General features: G+C 40.2%; 2 protein-coding genes across 2 annotated transcripts in view; both read right to left on the bottom strand.

Moving 5' to 3' along the window:
• The window catches only part of SLC9A4 (solute carrier family 9 member A4), a 36328-nt gene extending 28210 nt beyond the window's left edge, over positions 1-8118 (bottom strand). The window contains exons 1-2 of the mRNA XM_026858080.1: positions 7472-8118; positions 4642-5105 (exon numbers count right to left, since the gene is read on the bottom strand). Of these exons, the coding sequence (XP_026713881.1) occupies positions 4642-5105; positions 7472-7733 (726 nt within the window). The 5' untranslated portion in view covers positions 7734-8118. The remainder of the gene's footprint in view (positions 1-4641; positions 5106-7471) is intronic.
• Positions 8119-10127: 2009 nt separating this feature from the next.
• The window catches only part of IL18RAP (interleukin 18 receptor accessory protein), a 13878-nt gene continuing 4922 nt past the window's right edge, over positions 10128-19083 (bottom strand). The window contains exons 5-10 of the mRNA XM_026845878.1: positions 18386-18454; positions 18014-18134; positions 16114-16268; positions 15110-15247; positions 11142-11312; positions 10128-10501 (exon numbers count right to left, since the gene is read on the bottom strand). Coding sequence (XP_026701679.1) covers positions 10128-10501; positions 11142-11312; positions 15110-15247; positions 16114-16268; positions 18014-18134; positions 18386-18454 — 1028 coding nt within the window. The remainder of the gene's footprint in view (positions 10502-11141; positions 11313-15109; positions 15248-16113; positions 16269-18013; positions 18135-18385; positions 18455-19083) is intronic.

Here is a 19083-nt window from a genome sequence, read left to right on the forward strand (position 1 = left end):
GAAGGGAAGGGAAGGGAAGGGAAGGAAAGGGAAGGGAAGGGAAGGGAAGGGGAAATGGTAAGCTCAGTGTCATACTGTCTTTAGCTAAATACAGCCTCTCTATCCCAACATGTTTTGGGGTTGGTGCCACTTAATCTCCTTCCCAAGAACTCTCTGTCAGTCTCAAAGTGGGAACCAAAAACTGTGGCACTCTAAATGGCCTAAAGACCCTTCACACATATATGTTGACTAGAAAGCTTGAAATTACAAAAATAAATAAAAAAACAACAATGTCAGATTAGAAGAAAGACTGAATTTGCTACATTGCTGCATAATTTGGTCTGTAAAGATAATTTATTTTAGAGCAGATAAGTTTACTATACTTCTATTATCAATAATTTATTTTCTACAGAAATTTGTGATGAAAAATCTTCAGTACATTCCACTTTCATCCATCTTTTAGAAACTAATAGAAGGCTTACACAGTGATGAGTGGTGTAGTAATAAAAAGGTCTTAGAGATTGCTGAGCATCAGTTAACATTAAGTCCTGTCAAATCTGTTTACAGGGAGTGTGTAACACATGAAAGTCACTTCAGTTTTCAAGAGAATTTGGGGAACATCTAAAGACACCAGCTCTCCAAAGCTGTTAGTGCAAAACGGACCAAAATCATTTGTCTTATCTGGTTTTCTTTGGTCTTTCTTCTACATATAGTTAAATCCAGAAGGCTATTAAGAAGATTAAAGCAGATATTTGCAGGTAGAAGAGTCAAGCTCATTAGGATAATAATTATTCCCCAGCTACTATCTAATCTTAAATTGCTGCTAGGAACATATGACCTTGAGCTGTCACGCAGCCTGCTCTCCAGGAGGCTCACTGCTAATATTTCTGGGGGACAGACAAAGCACAAAATGTTTTTTGTGAAAAAAATACCCAGAGATGCTTTTTCCTGATGTCTATGTATGAAATGTGGCAGATAAGGAAAAGAGGGTTCATGTCTCCACAGTAAGTAAACCTTACTGTACCTACCATATAGCTTTTAATTACAAAGCCTGTTTTCTCTCTGTTCCCACTTCCTTGCAGACTTCAACCTCTTCCTAAGACTTGTGATTCTTTATAAATGATACCAAGGCACGAATCTATCCTGACTTATGAATAAAGCAAATCACCCTCAGCAAATGGCTTCGTAAGTTTTTATCTCTTTTTCTAGTTCCTAAAGTGTCTGTATGGTATATACGGAATTGGCATTAAAATAGAAATTATGGAAATATGACATAATATCAATTTTTTCACAATGTGTTTTGTGGGAGTAAAGTGTTCTGTACAATGTCCTGCACTGCGTCATATAAGGCTCTATGTAAGTTCTACTCAGCTAAGTTACATTGCGGTGTTTGTGCCAGTAAAAGAAGTACCGTAATTCTTCATATGGTAGAAAAGCCTGAACCAGCTTAGGATGCCTTTGTTCACTAAAAAAGAAGGGATGGATTGATAGCTGGCCTCATTTAACAACTCTGAGAATGTCATGCTTTGGGTTTTTTTGGAGAGGACACTCCTGTGTAGTGGTGTACCACTAGGGTGTCTGTTAGAGCCAGGGAGAGGAAAAAAGGAAAAGACACTGTTGCCCACAGGGAACCTCCCCTGGGACCAGTCCCTGCTTCAGCTGTCTATGTCATACAAACATTGCACATACCATACACATCAGAAGCATTAGAAAAAATATTTTCAAGTGACTGCCTTAAACCACCAACACAGGAAGCTTTGATAACTATTTCTTTCCACCCTGGTAACTCTTTCTGACCACATCCATTTAATTTTACTCTAAACACAGTGGGTCAGCTTGAACAGCAGGAACAGAGAATATCTCCATCCTCCTTCCTAACATCCATACAGCCCAGTGGTCAAAGCCTTCCTCAGCAACATCAGAGAGGTAAATTCAAATCTCCTTAAATAAAGAAATTAATTTTACTTGGATCTCCATTATACAGTAGATTTCTTTTACTACTCAGAGTAGGTTTCTTTAACTACTCTGCTATTGCATACAAAGAGAGGGCACCATTAGAGAAAATAGTCACTGCCACTTCATTTTGAGTACAGCATAATGTATAGCTGTTCTCAATGTTTCTAAAATCAAGCTTCAGAGATTAAGCAGTCAGTCAGAAATGGTCTGTCTATATGAGAGAGGAGTTTCAAGTGCCTGAAACACTTTGCAGCAAAATCTGGGTCCTCCACCTGTGTTCAGGTTTGAATGAAATCTGCACTGGATTTACCAACATCACTGTTTTTAACAGGACTTTGAAACTCCATTAATGTGTGATACATGCTAGGACCAGTCCTGTTGCTGTCTGTGCTATTCTGATTGCTAACAGTCTGCTCAGACAAAACTGGGAAAAGAAGCAGTTAACAGGACCTGGAACCTCCTTGTTTCATCCATGGACATGGTCCTACTGAGCAGAATGGGAAACAGGTAAAAAGAGTAAATTATCCACTTTTGTCCCAGTCCCTTAGGTCAAAGGCATAACTCCTAAATCATCATTCTAATTCCACAGTCTGTTATTTTATGAATATTTTATAGCAAGATATTGAGCTAAATATAGGAGAGGGAGTTACCATTGCTCAAATGCAATACAGAAGTTCTGCAAAATTCATACCAGTGTTTCCTGCTGGGGGAAATAATGTTCAAGCTGATAAGCAGACTGGAGAGAACCAGGGGATATTTGTATTTAAACAATCAAAAATATGTATGCTTAATATATCTTAGTGATATTATCTTTTTAAACACATAGAGTTAACTCAAAGGAAACTGTTAAGAGAGAAACGGGGAGGAAATGGTAAGATAAGACACCTGAGATAAACAGTTTTAAAGCCTTTTAAAAAGCAAGTGGGGTATCAGAGAGGAGAAAGCCACCTATTGGGTCCCATCCAGGTGAGAAATACTTCAGTCTTCTCAAACATGAAGACAGATAGAGATTTTGAAAACTTAAATGCCCAGAAAATTGATGAGGAGTGATGCAGAGATGCATCAGCAGAACCTGAGAAACTGATTGCAACATAGCTGCTATGAGAAAAGCCCCACAAATGAAGGTGCATGGGGCAAAGAGAACTCACAGCGGCGTAGCCAACACGCCCCATGTATAACCCTTTCATCTCTCTTGCTAACACACCTGGCGCTGCTGAGGAATGCCTAAGTACCAGTTTTTAAAGGCTTTCTGTCACTACACATTTATGCTGTAACAGGATCTTGACTGAAAGCTCATGTAAATACCATCATGAGTTGGACACACATCATAAATAACAACTGAAAACAAAGGGGAGGGAAGGTAGAGAGACAGTCACAAAAAGGATGAAACAAGCTCTTCCAGAGTGAGGAAGAGGTGTCACTTTTTTGAGGTCTGCACTTGAAGAACCAAAAAGACAAGTGGAAATGATAGATGCATTGGGGATTTTTTTTGTTACAACTATGACAGATAAGCAGTTTGCATGTAAAGAAACATTCATCCCATAGTTCTACATCAGCCCTACATCTCTGATTCACCAAGAGGAAGGATTTACAATCAATAGGTTGTGGCAGCAAGAAATTACTTCATTCTTTTTCCCTTTCACGTTACTCATAAACTGCACTTCTCCCATGAAACCTTTCAGCAATGAACTCTGTACAGATTTTACAAGTCCAAGTTGTGCTGTACCTCCTGTATAACAGTATTTGAATAGTTTTGTGTGTTTTAGATTTTTGTGATTTAAATTCTATAAAGATCTTATCTAGCAAAACTCCTTAACCTGCAGTTAACTTGCAGCACATGAGCAGTCCTGTTGGTTTCTGAGCAATGAATTTCCTGCTTGAAATTTCTTCCTTGAAAAATGTGTGTTCTAAGTGTTTTTGTCAATTGTGGTTTACAGCTAGAATTTCAGGTTGCTCCAAGTTTTAGTAGAAATAATGAGAAAAAGGGAAAAGAATTAGCAAAAGGAGCTCTGTTAAAACACTTCTTCCCATTTAAAAAACAAAAAACGAACAAAATCTCTCTTATTCAAGAAGCATTGTTTCTGGACACTTGAGATAAGACAGCCAAGAAAGGTGAACATTTGTCAGGTGTCAATTATTTTACTGATAGAAACAGAGCTATGCAAAATTATTAATGGCTTTTGGAATTCCTATCTAAGGTCCTGAGGAACTTCCTAGAAGGGGCTGGAGGAAGGAGTGCGGCCTCCAGAGATTTTCCACATCTGGCTGTCTCTCTCTAAGGCATGTGACAAAGCAGAGTCTCCTGTATTGGTATCCCTGCTGCTTTCAGTCTTTAAGCAGTACAAATTTCTGTTTATTTGCTTGCACAATGTCAAGAACATTCCTAGGTCTTACACTGATCCTACCAGAAAATTCAGCTGTAGCTTATCCATTCACTTCAGTGAAAGCAAGAGCAAGATGTCATGTCTAATGTGTATGTGTATGCTTCCCTCTTCCAGCAGCTCTGAAACAATTTGTTTTTGAAGAAGTTAATATAAGATATAATCTTTACATACATTAAAATTCCTTGTGCATAATGGAGTGCAGTATCTATAAAATAAATAAAGTATCTAAGATGTCCTTAGTGCTGCTCTTGTCCTGTGCCAAATAACCCTACAAGTCACAAGAGCCCAAAGAGGGGAAGACAAGGAGTAGAAAGAAACTCACCACAGTTATGCCATCATTTAGCAATGACTCTCCGAAGATCATCATGTAAAGCTGCTCATTAACAGAGGCTTCTTCAAAAACCACCAGAGCTGCCACAGGATCCACAGCTGAAATCATGCTGCCAAAGAGCAGGTTCTGCAGCAGGTTCAGGTCTGTCAGGCCGAAGGCTTCGATCTGGCAGACTCCATAGAGGGAGAGGCCAATCCCAAAGGAGTTTAGCAGAGATCCTAGCACAGACCACCACAGGATGGACCCAAAGTTTTCAAAAAATGGGCGAGTTGGCATGAAATAACCCTCCTCCAGGACAATGGGTGGAAGGAGATACAAAAAGTAAATACTTGTGTTCATCACCGGTGGAGATTTGTGATCAGAAGCAAAGATGATTGCTCCTACTAGCGCTCCAATGGCAATCAGGATGCAGCTTTCAGGCATGAGTCTTGGCAATCGGTGATAGAGATGGAAACCTTGAATAAAACATTAGGGTATTATTCAAGTTTAAATTAACCTGATGTCAGATAGATGTTTTGTCTGCCTTTGGATACTTTGTCTTCAGACAGCCAGGTTTTGCTCTTAGGATTAGGAATGTAAAAACAGGCAGTACTGTTCCCTTCAAAATTAAACATTCCCAGACTTGTATCTCTTAAAGCAGGGAAAGAGTTTGGCCATGAAACTCTTTCCGCTCCCAGCTCTCAATTTCTGAGCAAGTGTGCCTGAGTCTAAGCTCCACTTCAAGGAATGCAAAAACCTCTTTGAAACGGTACTCCACAATTTGGAAAGAAAATATTCTTTAAGAATCCTTGCTAGCCAGCTGTTGCTGCCAAACCTCTGAGGCACAGTATCGTCCCTCCATCTCGGAGGCCCCTATCCCTGGCTGCAGGTTTGAAGGCAGCTCCCCCATGCTGAGGAGTGTCCCTGGCTCGAGAGCTCCCGCTGGATTTGGGCCAACCAGGAATGTGGAGAACCCCAAGGGACCATGGAGCAGCTCAGATGCCACAGTCTGCTCAGCTCTGTCCACTTCCAGCATCGCATGGACTCCAGGTGATCCACAGACAGAGGGTCTGTGTAGTTATGAACAACAAAATATCCAAAGCATCAGAAATCAAGCCACAGGAACATAAGGTTTTGTAGAAGTTGATTAAACTTGCTTTTCTGGGGGAAGTGCTGCTCCTACATAGCTAAACAATATTTTGTAAAGAACCGTATGCAATAGTTTACTGAAACAAAACCACTGATTTCAGCAGAGTTGGAAGGACTACCAGCAGCCATCAAATATCTGAGAAAAGAACACGTCCTAAGGGATTATTTTTTTTACTCATTAGAGTAAAGGCTGAGTCTACACTAGCAAACTAAGCAGTCCAAAGACTTTTCCAAGCAGAAAGGTTCAGCTTGCATCCATACAGCCAAATTCAAATGCCTGTCCCAGCAAGAAGTGGTGACATCCAGACTTCATGTGGGAACAGATCCTGGCCCACAGTCTGCCCAGAACTCTTGAAATCCAGAAAGAATATAACACCTGAATAAAACACTGATAGTTTGTAACACTTCAGAAATCTTCTTCCATGGGTAACCAGATTATTCAGACTGGATCTTTCCTCCAAGTAGATGTGAAATCAGCAGCTCCACACTTCTAATCACAAAGAGTATTACTTGAAAACTGCCAGCTAAGCAGCAGGACTGCTTGGGAGGCATCACACAGTTCTTCCAAAGTATCTATTTCTTGCTCAAAACAAGAATATGGAGTAGATGTGCCATATGGCAAGTCCTGTGCTTTTATGGATGATGAATAAATAATTATGAATTAATAATATGCTCACTACTAATATACTCTGCTGATGACATAACAAATTTGATTTCTGAAATTTTTTATTATTATGTTGGCAGTGAAGACATTTGTTTATAGGAGTTGGATTGAAACTGGAAAATCATGATCAGAGGTAACAATTTTTGTCAACTGTGTCACTATGACATGAAACATGTTTTTCAGGCCATCACCAGAAAATCACCAGTCCCAGCTACCAGCCTGTTCCCTCATGGAAAGATCAGAATAACAGAGAGATCACATGTGTGTAGCTCTTCACATTGTTACCATCTTATTGACTTATTTGATATTGCTTCATTAATTCTGAGTGATCAAAATAATTGTAGCCCAGGCATGTAAACATGTAAGACACATGGTGAGTCATTTTTGCTGTTAATCGCAGTTCCTGCCTCTCCATGAGTTGTCTGTCTTCATTCAGATACTTACATGGAGCTCTAATAGAAGCTAGATGTATTGGTATGTATTCAAAAGGCACCCTACGTCTCTAATGACCTACAGTCTCTTTGACTGTCAGTGCCTCTCCTGGGGTATCACTTTCTGAGACACTTTAAAGAGCAAACATGTAAAACAAAGACTCATAGGGAAATGTTTCCTATTATTCACACAATGGAAGAATTCTTCCCACTTTTCTCCCCCAAATACAATACGCTTGAAGTCTGGCTGGTGTTACTGATTTCTACAGCCGTGGCAGGTTGTAAGTTAGTTCTGATATCTTGTGATGTTTAAAGACTAGAAAAAGCGATGGACAGCACTGTGTAAGGGAGCTCCATTGCTACTCACTAGCATAGACAACCCAAGAGACATGAGGGTTAGAGGTCATACATTTAAGCTGGAAGTGTTCAGAGGTGGAATTCTATCATTGTCATGATAAAGAACACACCTGTTCTTTTGAGAACAGAAACTGTAAAAAACAGTCCCAGTTACAAAAATGCATGGAAGATATTTGGTTACATGGTATGTTTTTAACTTCTTGCCAAGGTAGGAGGACCCTAGATCCCATTTTCTACTTACCTATTTTTGCAAGAGAGGCAAGGAGGATCCAAAGAGTAACTTCATAGGGAATTTGCACATAGTCATAGTCCACTGTGAAAACGTGTAGCCTTGTATCTTGTGAAGAGCCAACAGCACCCCCATGATCACGTTCATAGCGAGGCAAGAAACTCTTGCTCGGGTTGGGCTTATCCACATAAGCAGCAGCAGAACAGTATACCAGACTCAACAGTGACAGCCACAGGTTCAAAAGCTTTGCATGTGCAAGCACGGCAGAGCCCATGTCTGGGGCTGTGACTATTCTATTACAGATATGGCATACAGTGGGTCATGAAGGTGTGCAACACTCACTCTTGTTGATACGCGCTTCTCACAGTCACGGCCACTTCTTCCTCAAGGCTGGTTCATTTGCCTATTAGAGGTCATTTTAAAAGCCCTAATGTGCCTGTCCTGTTCCTTGTATTACAGACAGACCTGGAGTTTGTATGAAGATACCGGTTCTGCAGGTTCCTCCGACCCAGATAAATCTTGGCCACAGCATCACCCTGTTAAGGAATAAAAACCCTTTTCGACTTCCATTATTTATCCAGCCACTCTGATTTTCTTCCCAGTGTCAAAAAAAAAAAAAAAAAAAAAAAAAAAAAAGCTGCAATGCACACCATTCAGGCAGCAAGTGCAGCATAGCATCAGGAGGGAGAGATGGTGGCAGCCTGGCAGGCAGGAGAGCCTGCTCCAGACCTCCCTCTCCTTCCCTCACTCCCTGTCTGCCTCCCCAGCACAACTGGCACCTCAGGTACCACACTTGGCACTGGTCACTTGGGAACAAAACCACTTGGTGTGTAAATAAATGGGACTCTGCAGGATTTACAGTAGGGACATCTGGTGGAGGACCATGCAAATTACTTTCTCATTTAGAAATGTGCTGTCTTAAATGCATCTAGTAACTTAGCACATTATAACAACAGAGAGGAATGTCTGAGTCACATCATGTGCCTAAAACTGGATCTTGTTTGTCTTGTATTTTACTCATGCCAGCAAGGTATGTGCTGGACAACCATATTATCCTCCCCAATGCCACATTCACTCTTATGGAACATTTTTTTAAAAGTTCAGCCTCTTCTCCCCTCCACAAAAACTACCATGTTTAGTGTTAGGATAACAAAGTGTGCAAACACAGCAATATTGATTAGAAGCTGCTAAAGCCTGTATTACATACATTGGAATTGAGTAAATTTAATTTACTGACAAATTTTCCAAATTGTTCAAATGATTCAAATTTGGTTGTGTTGGAAAACAGCGCAGACCGGTGAGAACAGAGACGTACCCTAAAACAACTAGCACTGAGGACCCCACACCCACAATGCATGTGTATGGGAGGGGATTCTTTCAGGCCAACTGGTCCTTTTATGGGTGGAGAATATCTTCCACTTACTTTCTGTGGAAAGAGATCCAATGTGTGCACCTGTGATGCTCTGTTGTGCAAAGCAAAAGGCCGTAAGTGGTGACAACTGGGAAATTTGCTTCAAAAGCTTATAATGATCTGAACTAAGCCCTCAGTGCAGGTGCAACTGCAGGGTTAAAATTTTCCGTGGTACAGACAGTGATGCTGTTTAATGTCCTGTTTCTACATGAGGCACTAACTTCTGTTTCTGCCCCACAGTACCACCACCTGTCGTCCCACTGAAGGCTTTGAACAAAATAAAAAATCAGGTAGATAATACTCAGCCTGCTTGCAAGACAGTTGTTCTTTTTTTCAGTATACTGGTCCTAGCAGATTTGTTAGCTTGAAGGCCATACAAAGTTGGAAGAACACTAGATCAGTGGCTCTCCTGTGCAGATTTTCTTAACACTAAACATTGCATTTCACTTAGCTACAGCCATACACACACAGACTGCAAGATGCTTTGAGACTAAGCTGTATGAACGCTGGAGAGAGAGAAGCCAAAAGACTGCAAGGGAAAGACTTCAGAGTCCCTGGTAGCCTACTAGCTGTTATAACCAGAACTTTGATTTCCAACTGCAACACACCCGTCACACCAACAAGTTCAGGGAGATTCATGAGTGACCAGCAGCAGACAGGATCAGCAATGTGCAGATGTCTCCGAGTGTGAAATGTTTCACAAGCGGTAGGAATGCTTTCTCCCACTGCAGGAAGGATGGAGATACCTGGGATCAGATGCTGAAGCAGTGCTGCTTTTTTTCTCAATGCCTCCAGCATACCCAGTTGTAGCAGTCTCCCATGGTACTTCCTTGGTGCTCCCTCAGGAGGACATAACTCTTTTAAAGAGTCTGAATTTGTCCCACTGGACTGCCCGGAAAAATTAAACTTCAAGTTTCCTCTGGATTTCCCTTTTTTAATCTTTTTCTAGAAAACAAGTATAAAAAGATTCCAGAAGAAATACAATTCAAATAACAAAAAATTCACTTGTATTTCTCAACATCACAGCAAAATAATACAATAAATATAAACATAATAATAATAAAATAATAATTTATGAAAGATAGCTCATATTTACAGCTGTGTGCAGTGCCACTTAGTTTTACTGTGGGGCTGCAGCACTGTCACACTGCAGTCCTTCTCATAGTTTTGGAGTGAGCTATTGCTGACTTCAGTGACAGCCTTTTAGAATCACATCGCCATTCCTGAGCCTACTGTCATCCCTCTGCAAAATTTCTGCTATCGATATACCAGGCTGAATAACCTCTGGAAAAAACCCTTTAGGTTGCAGCTTCCCAACATCTTTGTAGCTTTCACTGGCATGTGGTAATGCATATATTTCCAGAACTTCTTGTTTGGAGCAGCAGAAATAGAAGACTTCCAGGTAACAACTGGTAAAATCCGAAGAGCTTTTTTCACTACTGGAGGCAAAGTGTCTGGCTCCTGGAAAGCCTGGAACTTTATTAATACCAGTTTGATCTTTTTGTCTTCCAATGCACAGTTCACTGCTGCCTGCAGTTCAAAGATGCTTGGTCCGCTGATGTAGGCTGGGCTCAAAATAATTATTGCTCGTCTGCTTTTTTTAATAGCTGTAACAACTTCATCTGTGTATGCTGGAGAAGAAATGGCAATCGTTACTGCATTCTATAATGGACTTTTTATCTTATCAGTTCCTTTATCAACAGCTAAAACCCAGAAATAAGGAAAACCAAAAATAGGGATGCTGAGAAATCACATAACCCCTAGAAATGTGTTTGCTATCAGAGGATACCATGGCCATTCTTATGCAGACCAGAGAATACAACTTGCTGCTCAGGAGGTGGAGGGCACAGCTGAGACCTCAACACACTTTGTTGCTACTCAAATGGGGTCTCAAGGGACACTTGGACTTGTTCTTATCTCTCAGGGACAGGTACTGAGGGCTTTCCTAATTACTGCAGGTAACACTGAATAAAATTGCTCAGAAAGTGACCGCTGAAATATCTGGGGTCTTCTTTTCAGTGAGTGGAGTCTGCTTGCAAAAAATTTCTTAGACAAGAAACTGTCTTAGCTTAGAATCTCCCAGAGACCACACTCAAACATACATATACCTCAGGTGCGGGGGCCAGATATAAAGATGAAAAAACAATGAGATTTTAGCAAAAACTCCAGTACCAAACTATGCCATTGGTTGATCTGGTGTATAGGGGGTTTTTGCAAAGTGAAAAACAATTTTATAAACTGAGGATTTTCTACCATCCATAGGAAACTTACCTCCTCCTGGAAGAATATCTCTTTCAAGAATGCATAGCTTGTATCCATATTTATTTTCCAGCATATCTGGTAGAAGCTCCAGGGCAAATTTTTCCTCACTAATTAAAGTAGAGTCACTTTCAAAAGAGTCTAGTTTTGCATAGGATACAAACGCATCAAATTCTTTACCATCTAAAATTTAAAAATAAGTAACACTGTACATATTAACAAGTCTGAAGCATTCAGCTTCTTTCTTAATGCTCAGTTTCCATTTATATCTATTTAACACAAACCTAAAATTGTCACCTGTTCATGAAGTAAAGCCATCCAGTTACCCAAAGCCAACCCTTACTCCTCACTGTCTTGCAGATTTTGTAGACGTACACTACCAAAGCAAGTGAAGAAGGTACAGATGGCTAGTGCAAGGAAGTTTAAACCAAGAAATCTTCTGCATTTTCACAAACATACAATTTTCACCAGTGGAAGATCTGGCCCCTTCCAGGCAAAATCCAGGTTGTAGGGAATGATCTTTTCTCTCATTTGCCCCAACACTGATTCCAAAAATACTCATCAATGCCCTACCTACTTTGAAAATATGGTGAATTTTAAAGGAAAAATGTTCTTAAATATTAGCCGATTACCAAAGATGCATTATTTTCATACACTGTTAAGTTTCTAATCAGATATACTGGTGCAAGTAGCAAAGCCTAAGTCTGATCCAAGTGTCAGCTCAGACACAGAGTAATGACTTTGTTTCAGTCTTATTAAAATAACGTGTTTGTGAGGTGTAGATGAAAAATAGATAAAGAAATTTTCTCAGCTTTGAAACACCCTGCTACCAATGACCTGAGTTAGGCCCATTCTTAATTGCAAGGCAAAAGCAAAACTTATCTATTTGCTGAATAAGATTTTAACTGCACTTGAGAGAGGAGGAAGGAAAACAAAAATAATTTCTGGTGAAAGCTAAAGGTACAGTGGACTCAGTCTCCATATGAAGTTATGCTCCATATGTAGTTGCTTGATGCCATTTAAAATGTACTAAGGTTGATGGGACTGCCAAATTTGATGTGAGATCTATTGGAGATTCCAATCTTTTGAAATGGCAAGACATCCTCAGGCAGCCCAAATGACATCAGACACCTATGATCAATCAGCTGAGTTGTGTCATATGTCAATACAATTAATAGAAACCAGAAGGAAATTCAGCTGCTTAGTGCAGGGTCCTACTTCAGGGTGGTGGTCTCTAGATTTCACCATATTGACTACAACTGCACTGCATGGGAACCAGAACGCCTACAGCCAGCACAGACACCTAGGTAATGGTGTTGAGTATCACACTGCGCTTCAGTGTCAACCTCCTGATTTCTATCCCTAGATGTAAGATTAGGATCACAAACCTGAGCGAGAACCATCAGGTTCCCACAGGATCTAGAAGAAACCATATGAATTCCAGGGAGTAAAGGAAATACAAATGGGAAGATAATGACATACATAAGCTGTAGTTCAACACCAGTATTCAGAACCAGCATGTAGCAGAAAGTAAAATAAAACAAGTGTGCAGATTAGGTTTGGAGGCTAAAGATGTTACTAGACAATACACATTGCATCTCCGCTCCTCCCCTCTGCTCCTGGCCACAAGCTTCCACCACTTCCTTCTACAGGTGCTGAAGCTCTTGTGGTAGCAGAGGAAGCTATTTCATGTTGCTAGCTACTCACTGTCTTTTACTGAGTTATTTTCTGCCAAGTTGAGCCAATTTCGGCCCACAAGAGTGAATCATAAACAGCAGGCATACAGCATCATTAGTATGGGATTTGAAGGTCACTGATTTAGCTGAACTTCAATTCATCTACACCCTGAATTTTGAAGCTCCTTTGAAAATAGTTTTTAAATCACAATAAATTGCACTACAAACCAGATATTCCTCATTTCACCCACAGAGGTCACTGCAATCTTATTAGACAATAGCCAGTAACCAATACATCACCAATATTATTACAATAGTAGGTTAAAAGCAAATGCACAGTAAGCATCACTAGGATGATTTTTTTTTCTCTCAGAATCATACAGAAGGGCAGTTACAGCCTGAGGAACTTTTGGCACAAACATATAAGATGCTCAAAGGGTAGGAAATCAAGAACACCCATGTTAAGCAAAGCAACTGCATACATGATTTATAAATATTAGTATCACAGCGTCTATATTATTACTTTCTCTTGTGAAAAAAGGCCAGATTTTTAAGAGATATATCTGAATTGGCTAAGGAAGAAGCCTAAGGGTTAGAGAGACATGAGAAAAAAGGTGACCTTACTGCTGTCTTCAACTACCAAATGGGAGGGTACAGAGATGATGGAGACAGACTCTTCTTTGATGTGCACAGTAATACGAGAGGAGGCAACAAACATAAGTTGCAACAAGGAAAATTCTCATTAGTGAAAAAGTTTGCACTATGAGAGTGGTCAAACACTGAAGCACGTTGTCCAGAAAGGCTGTGGATTTTCTGTCCACAAGGTTCTGAGCAACCTGGCCTCGGTTGGGTCTGCTTTGAGCAGGGTGTGGGATTAGATGAGTCCCAGGGGTCCCTTCCAACCCTGTGGGATTCTGTAATTCTCTGATTTTGTGCTAAAAGGGATAGGAGAGAAGAAATGATAGAAAGGAAGAAATGGCAAAATTAAGTCATAACTGCTGCTTTGCTGGTCTATGAGCAAGCCCTTTCAGATCTCAGGTGACTTGATACACATCCACATGAAGTAAGAAGGACACAATCTTGCAGGTGAGAGCAGAAAACTATCTAGGTAGGCATCGTTGGTCCGCACACTCCATGCCCCCATGCTGCAAATGGTGCTGTGTGCATGCCATATGTGAGACTCACAGAGCAGGACAGAGGCTGCCACGGTGGGACCCAACGGTATCTTCAACTTCAATGCACAAATCTTGGCAGGTCTGTCTCTGTCCTACTGACATATGGGGTGAGCTATAAGGGGACTTTCCAGAGGTTCTTAAATCAATTTGTTACCAAATAGAGGGGAAATTTTGAGTGATTTCCCAAATCACTTTTGCCAGCTGCCTTAGGGGTCACAAAAATACTTTTCAAAAGGGCAGTTAACCGTCTCATTGCATATGTATTTATAGATATCTAGATACAGTTATTTCACACTCACATATAATTGACACAAAGCACAAGCAGACTCAGATGCCTATATCTCAAGCTGCATCAAGATTCAAGAATTTTTAGAAAAATTTCCTTGGGCATATACTATCAGACTTCTTTCAAGCCACCTAAGAAAATTATATGTTAAGTTCTTTGAAGTAGGCACAGTCATTTCTGATACAATTTTACACTGCCTTTGTTGAAGGCCTGTTTTAGCTGAGATGATGCTACTATGGAGATTTGAAATATAAGAAGCTGATCACTGGTGTAAATATCAAGATGGTCAACATAATTTTTAGAAAGGAAATATGAATATGAATATTTCCCAAACGTAGACTTCCCATTTGGTGTGCTATATCATTTTATTACTCTCCTTTTTTATTTTTCTGAAAAATTATTTGGCTTCAAGTGAAAAATGCAATAGATTCTGGATTCTTTCACTTACTTCTGCAAGGACATTTGATTCTTGTTCACAAGTTCTGTTGAGTACTTTTGGAGAATAAGGTTAAAATGTTGAAGATGCTCTATTAGTCCCTGCAAAGGTATTGCCAAAATTCAACTTCTTACGCTAATCTTTCATGGGTAAATTAGGGATCTTGTAAAAGACTAAAAAGACTGTGACATTTCAGTTAGCATTAGATACTTCCCCCACGCTGCCTGACTTTTTTGCCATCTGAATCCACTGAGCATCTTTGCTAGCTTTAACAGCCTTTGTATCAGCTGAAAGAGAACAAGGTCATTAAGATAATTAATTAAATGGTGAATTCACACCAGATTAACCCACATGGCAAAAGGCAGTAGAAGGACTGGAGAAAATTAATATTATACAATGTTTCTTACCTCCTGTAGTTTCTTTGTGGACCAGATAGCTTCGGTACATCAGCACTATTTCAATCCAGTGCTGGTAAACAAAGGCAGTGCACAAAAGGAATGCAAAGAGAATAGAAATGGCACTGCATAGTACGTATAAGAGAAACACTGTAGAAAGAAAAGGGTCTATCATAACTCAAGCTTTCCAAAATAATGTTGACAATTAGATGCAAACCTCAGTCCAGAAATAGGGGCAAGCCATTTCACAATTTTCATTCTTGCCCCGCTGGCAAACTTTAGGGAAGTCAGGGATTCATTTAGCTGCAAACCTTGACACAAAGTTTCAGTCTACCATCAGGGACCTTTTTTGAATCGTATCTCTTTGATGGTATGAAAAGCCAATCTGTGATGGAAGGCACAGAGAAAATTGTCTGCGGTACACACAGTAGTCATCGCTTGAGATGGAAAAGTCACACCAGAACACACACAGCTGCACACAGGGCCCTGCTGGAGACTTCCTGTGCCACTCCAGTGATGAATCTCCACTGTGAACTATGGTTCAAGGGTTTAATTTCCACGCTGATTCTGGCTTTGGCCTTTGCTCAAAAGGCTGACACATTTATATCAGTTATGGTAACTTCTCGGAAATGTGCATGCTAAGGACTGGGGAAACAAACAGAAGTGTCCTATGAAAATCAAGGAATACTATTGCTTTCAGCAGCTGCTCTGCTTCAGTTCAGTAGATTGCTTACTAATGTTCAGAGATGATACTCTCCTCTTCCTCCTCTCAGTTACTCCCCAGCTTCCACTTGGCCCACCTACCTGCAGTAGGATCCCAGATACCCCTGTCCTTCTGAGTAGTCCTCAGAATAATGTATCTTGCTAGGCATCTGACAAATCAAACTTTTCCCATCTAGCTTCAAGAAACTTCTGCAGCTAGCTAAAAAGCCTGTCTCAATGGGGAATTAATTTGTAGCAGTGAGTAAATCAAAATTTGTCTTCAAGGGCAAATAGTCATCCATCGATAGTTTTACCTTTCTGCTTTCTTTTCAGCTGGATCACAGCAGTTGCATTCCCCACTGAATTCTCAGCAAAGCATGTGAAGTTGCTTCTGAGGTCCCTTTCGGTAACTTCTGTCAGTTTTGCAACATGAAGAAGTGTGTGCCCCTTTAAACCTTTTGGATAAACTCTAAAGAGAAAAAAATACATATTGTGTGATGTCTTTGCTGTTCATTCACACAATGCCCAAATGTCTTAAATACAAAGAAAGAAGAGCTTGCAACTTCTTAATGTTCAGCTTGAACTTCTAACAGCAATGCAATATTCTGATTTGGAACTTCCGTTTGGTTTTTAAATTGTAAGAAAATACTAACATCAAAGGTTTGCAGGCTGTAAGGTTTATTCTTAATTCATCAACTTGACAAAATACTTAAGCACTTGCCTAGTTTAAAATATATAGCCCCCTTTGACTTCTATAAATTATTTGTATTTTTATAAGACCTAAAAAAGTCCTCTGGAGGAAATGCAGGGAAACGAAACTTCAAAAAGGAGCCCTAAGAAAGGATTAGCTGGGCAAAAAGACTGAGCAGCGTAGCCTCTTGCACAGAGGTAAAAAGCCCAAGGATAGGATAGGCAAACAGAATAAGATGGATATAAGGGACAGAAGTATAAGAAATGAAGAGGTAACCGAGGAATCCCTCTGTGGCTGAGAGAGGCTTGTGGAGAACAGATCTGTGTCTGTAACCACTTAAGAATACCCTGGGTTTCTAAGTCTTAGCATTTCTCTTTGAAAGCCACAAGTACAGGCCTCTCTGGGTGGTCCTGAAGGTGCCTCACATCATGTCACTGCAAAATGACAGGTTGGGCCTCTGCTAACTCAGGATACACAGACATGAGCATGGGCAAGGATTCAACCTCTACTGAAAGAGTGTTGGGAATGTTTCATTCATTTTGATTTAAGAAAAAATAAACAAACATAAATTTTATGTATACAAAAAGCTAAAAACTTGGTAAGAAGAACATTACAAAGCTAAACAATCAAAAGTTAGGAAAATCCAATTTCCAGCCTACCTCATGAGTGAGTGTGTGTGTGTGCATGTTTGATATCATCATTTGTTATTTTTTCCCCATATGACTCCTATTAAGAACTTGATTTTAGCAGTGACAGCAGGGATTTTTCTTCCCCCAGTGTACAGAAGAGTTTTCCCGTAATGATGACTCAGGGCTGTGTAGTCAAAGACACGCTTGTCTGTGTTGCCTCCACTATGTTTCTTGCTGAAGTTGGACACTGAATAAGTGAATGAGAGACATGGAAGTACAGGAAGGAAAGGGAAGGGTGGTGACTATTTGAGTTGTCCCCAAGTCACAGGAAACCTTTCCCCCACACATTGCTTCTCTGCGGGGTCTGGTCAATTCTTGCCAGAGAAGACTTCTGAAATTCAGTGTCCTGAAATACAGCGCTGCAGTTCCTCAGACTGACTCAATAAACACACCTCAACGGCTGAGGCACCCAAAATCCTTTCAATGTCCAAAATACTGTTTTACTGATCTGGTTTATTCCCCACTCAGAGACAGCTTCCAAAGACAGAATGTGTGTTTCCAGCAAGGCACAACAGAGGGAACACTTGAAAACAGCTGCTGCAGGCACAGGCAACCAAGCACCATTCACGTTGAAGCTGTCTGTGAGTTAAAGCTTTAGGAAGAAGAGTTAAGATTTCACAAAAAGTGTGAGTTCTTGGTTTTATGGCCATCAATATGTGCTTCTGTATGTGAAGTGCACATGCCTGTCACATACTCATGGCCATACCCTTTAATATGTTGAAGAACAGGGCAGTCTGAATTTCTTTCAGTAAAATGTGTTCAGTAAAGCTGTTGTAGAAGGATTTTTACAGTTGCTAACTGTAGTAATAATCAGACTACTAGATTCTTCCTTACCTTGTTTCCTGATTTAATTTCTCATTTATATTTTCTTTGTTGTTTCTTTTCCATGTTACCCTCATCAGAGAAAGTCTTTCAAACCCAAACTGTACACGGCATTCCAATTCAAGTGGCTTTCCTGGAACAAATTAGCACAGGAAAACCATGCATGGAGGTCACCAGAATAATTTTCTCTTAAATAGCCTGGGATCTATATAACACATGATGCTTCCTTTAATATCCACAAAGATATATATCAAGAAAGAAACTACATTTTATATAAAACTCTCATATTCCTAGAGAGAAAAGATACTATCAAGACCTATCATTACCTATCAATACCTCATTTAAGCATTTTCTCTCACGTTCAGATGAGGAATTGAAACTTACCAAGCTCTGCTTCAAGGATCACCACACCATTGGGGTACAAGAAGTTTGGTGGATGGATAGTGTTTTCCGCTGCAATTAACAGGAATACTGTTAATAACTATAATGCTATCATCAGTGCAGGAGACCAGAGAAAATATCTTACAGCACTTTCTTTTTCCAATGTTAGGTGGAATTTAGACATCTAAGTCCAAGAGGATGATTTACAGTTGTTGAGGTGCCTGAGTGCACAGATAAGGGAGTTTTGACCACAAAACTTACATAGCTACTTAAAGACCTGCTGTATTAATTATTCTGAGGTACTGCCATCTTACATAAACTGAGGAGCTCAGTGTCAATCCTGCACTTAAGGTTATTTAGGATTCAGAAATTAGGGGTCCCTCCTTGCAAGACCCCCTGAAGGACGCAATTTTCATAGCAGTTCCCATCCAAGCCCCTTTCCATGCTCAGTAAGCACACATACAGCACACACACCTCATTCACAAGCACAGGTACTTGCATTAAAATTTTTCAAAACAAGGGCTGCCAAAGGGCACAGATAATGACAACCACAGTTCAGACAATCTACTAAGCAATTACCCAGGCTCCGGAAAAACAGCCTGAGGGGGCTAAAATGCACAGCTCTGATATTCTAGGAAAGCCCCGTACTGCAGGAAATGGTGCCACATGACACTTTTTTTTTTTTTTTTTTTTTTTTTTAA

Source organism: Athene cunicularia (assembly GCF_003259725.1).
Source record: "Athene cunicularia isolate RWA chromosome 1 unlocalized genomic scaffold, athCun1 chr1_part1, whole genome shotgun sequence".
NCBI classification, from domain to species: Eukaryota; Metazoa; Chordata; class Aves; order Strigiformes; family Strigidae; genus Athene; species Athene cunicularia.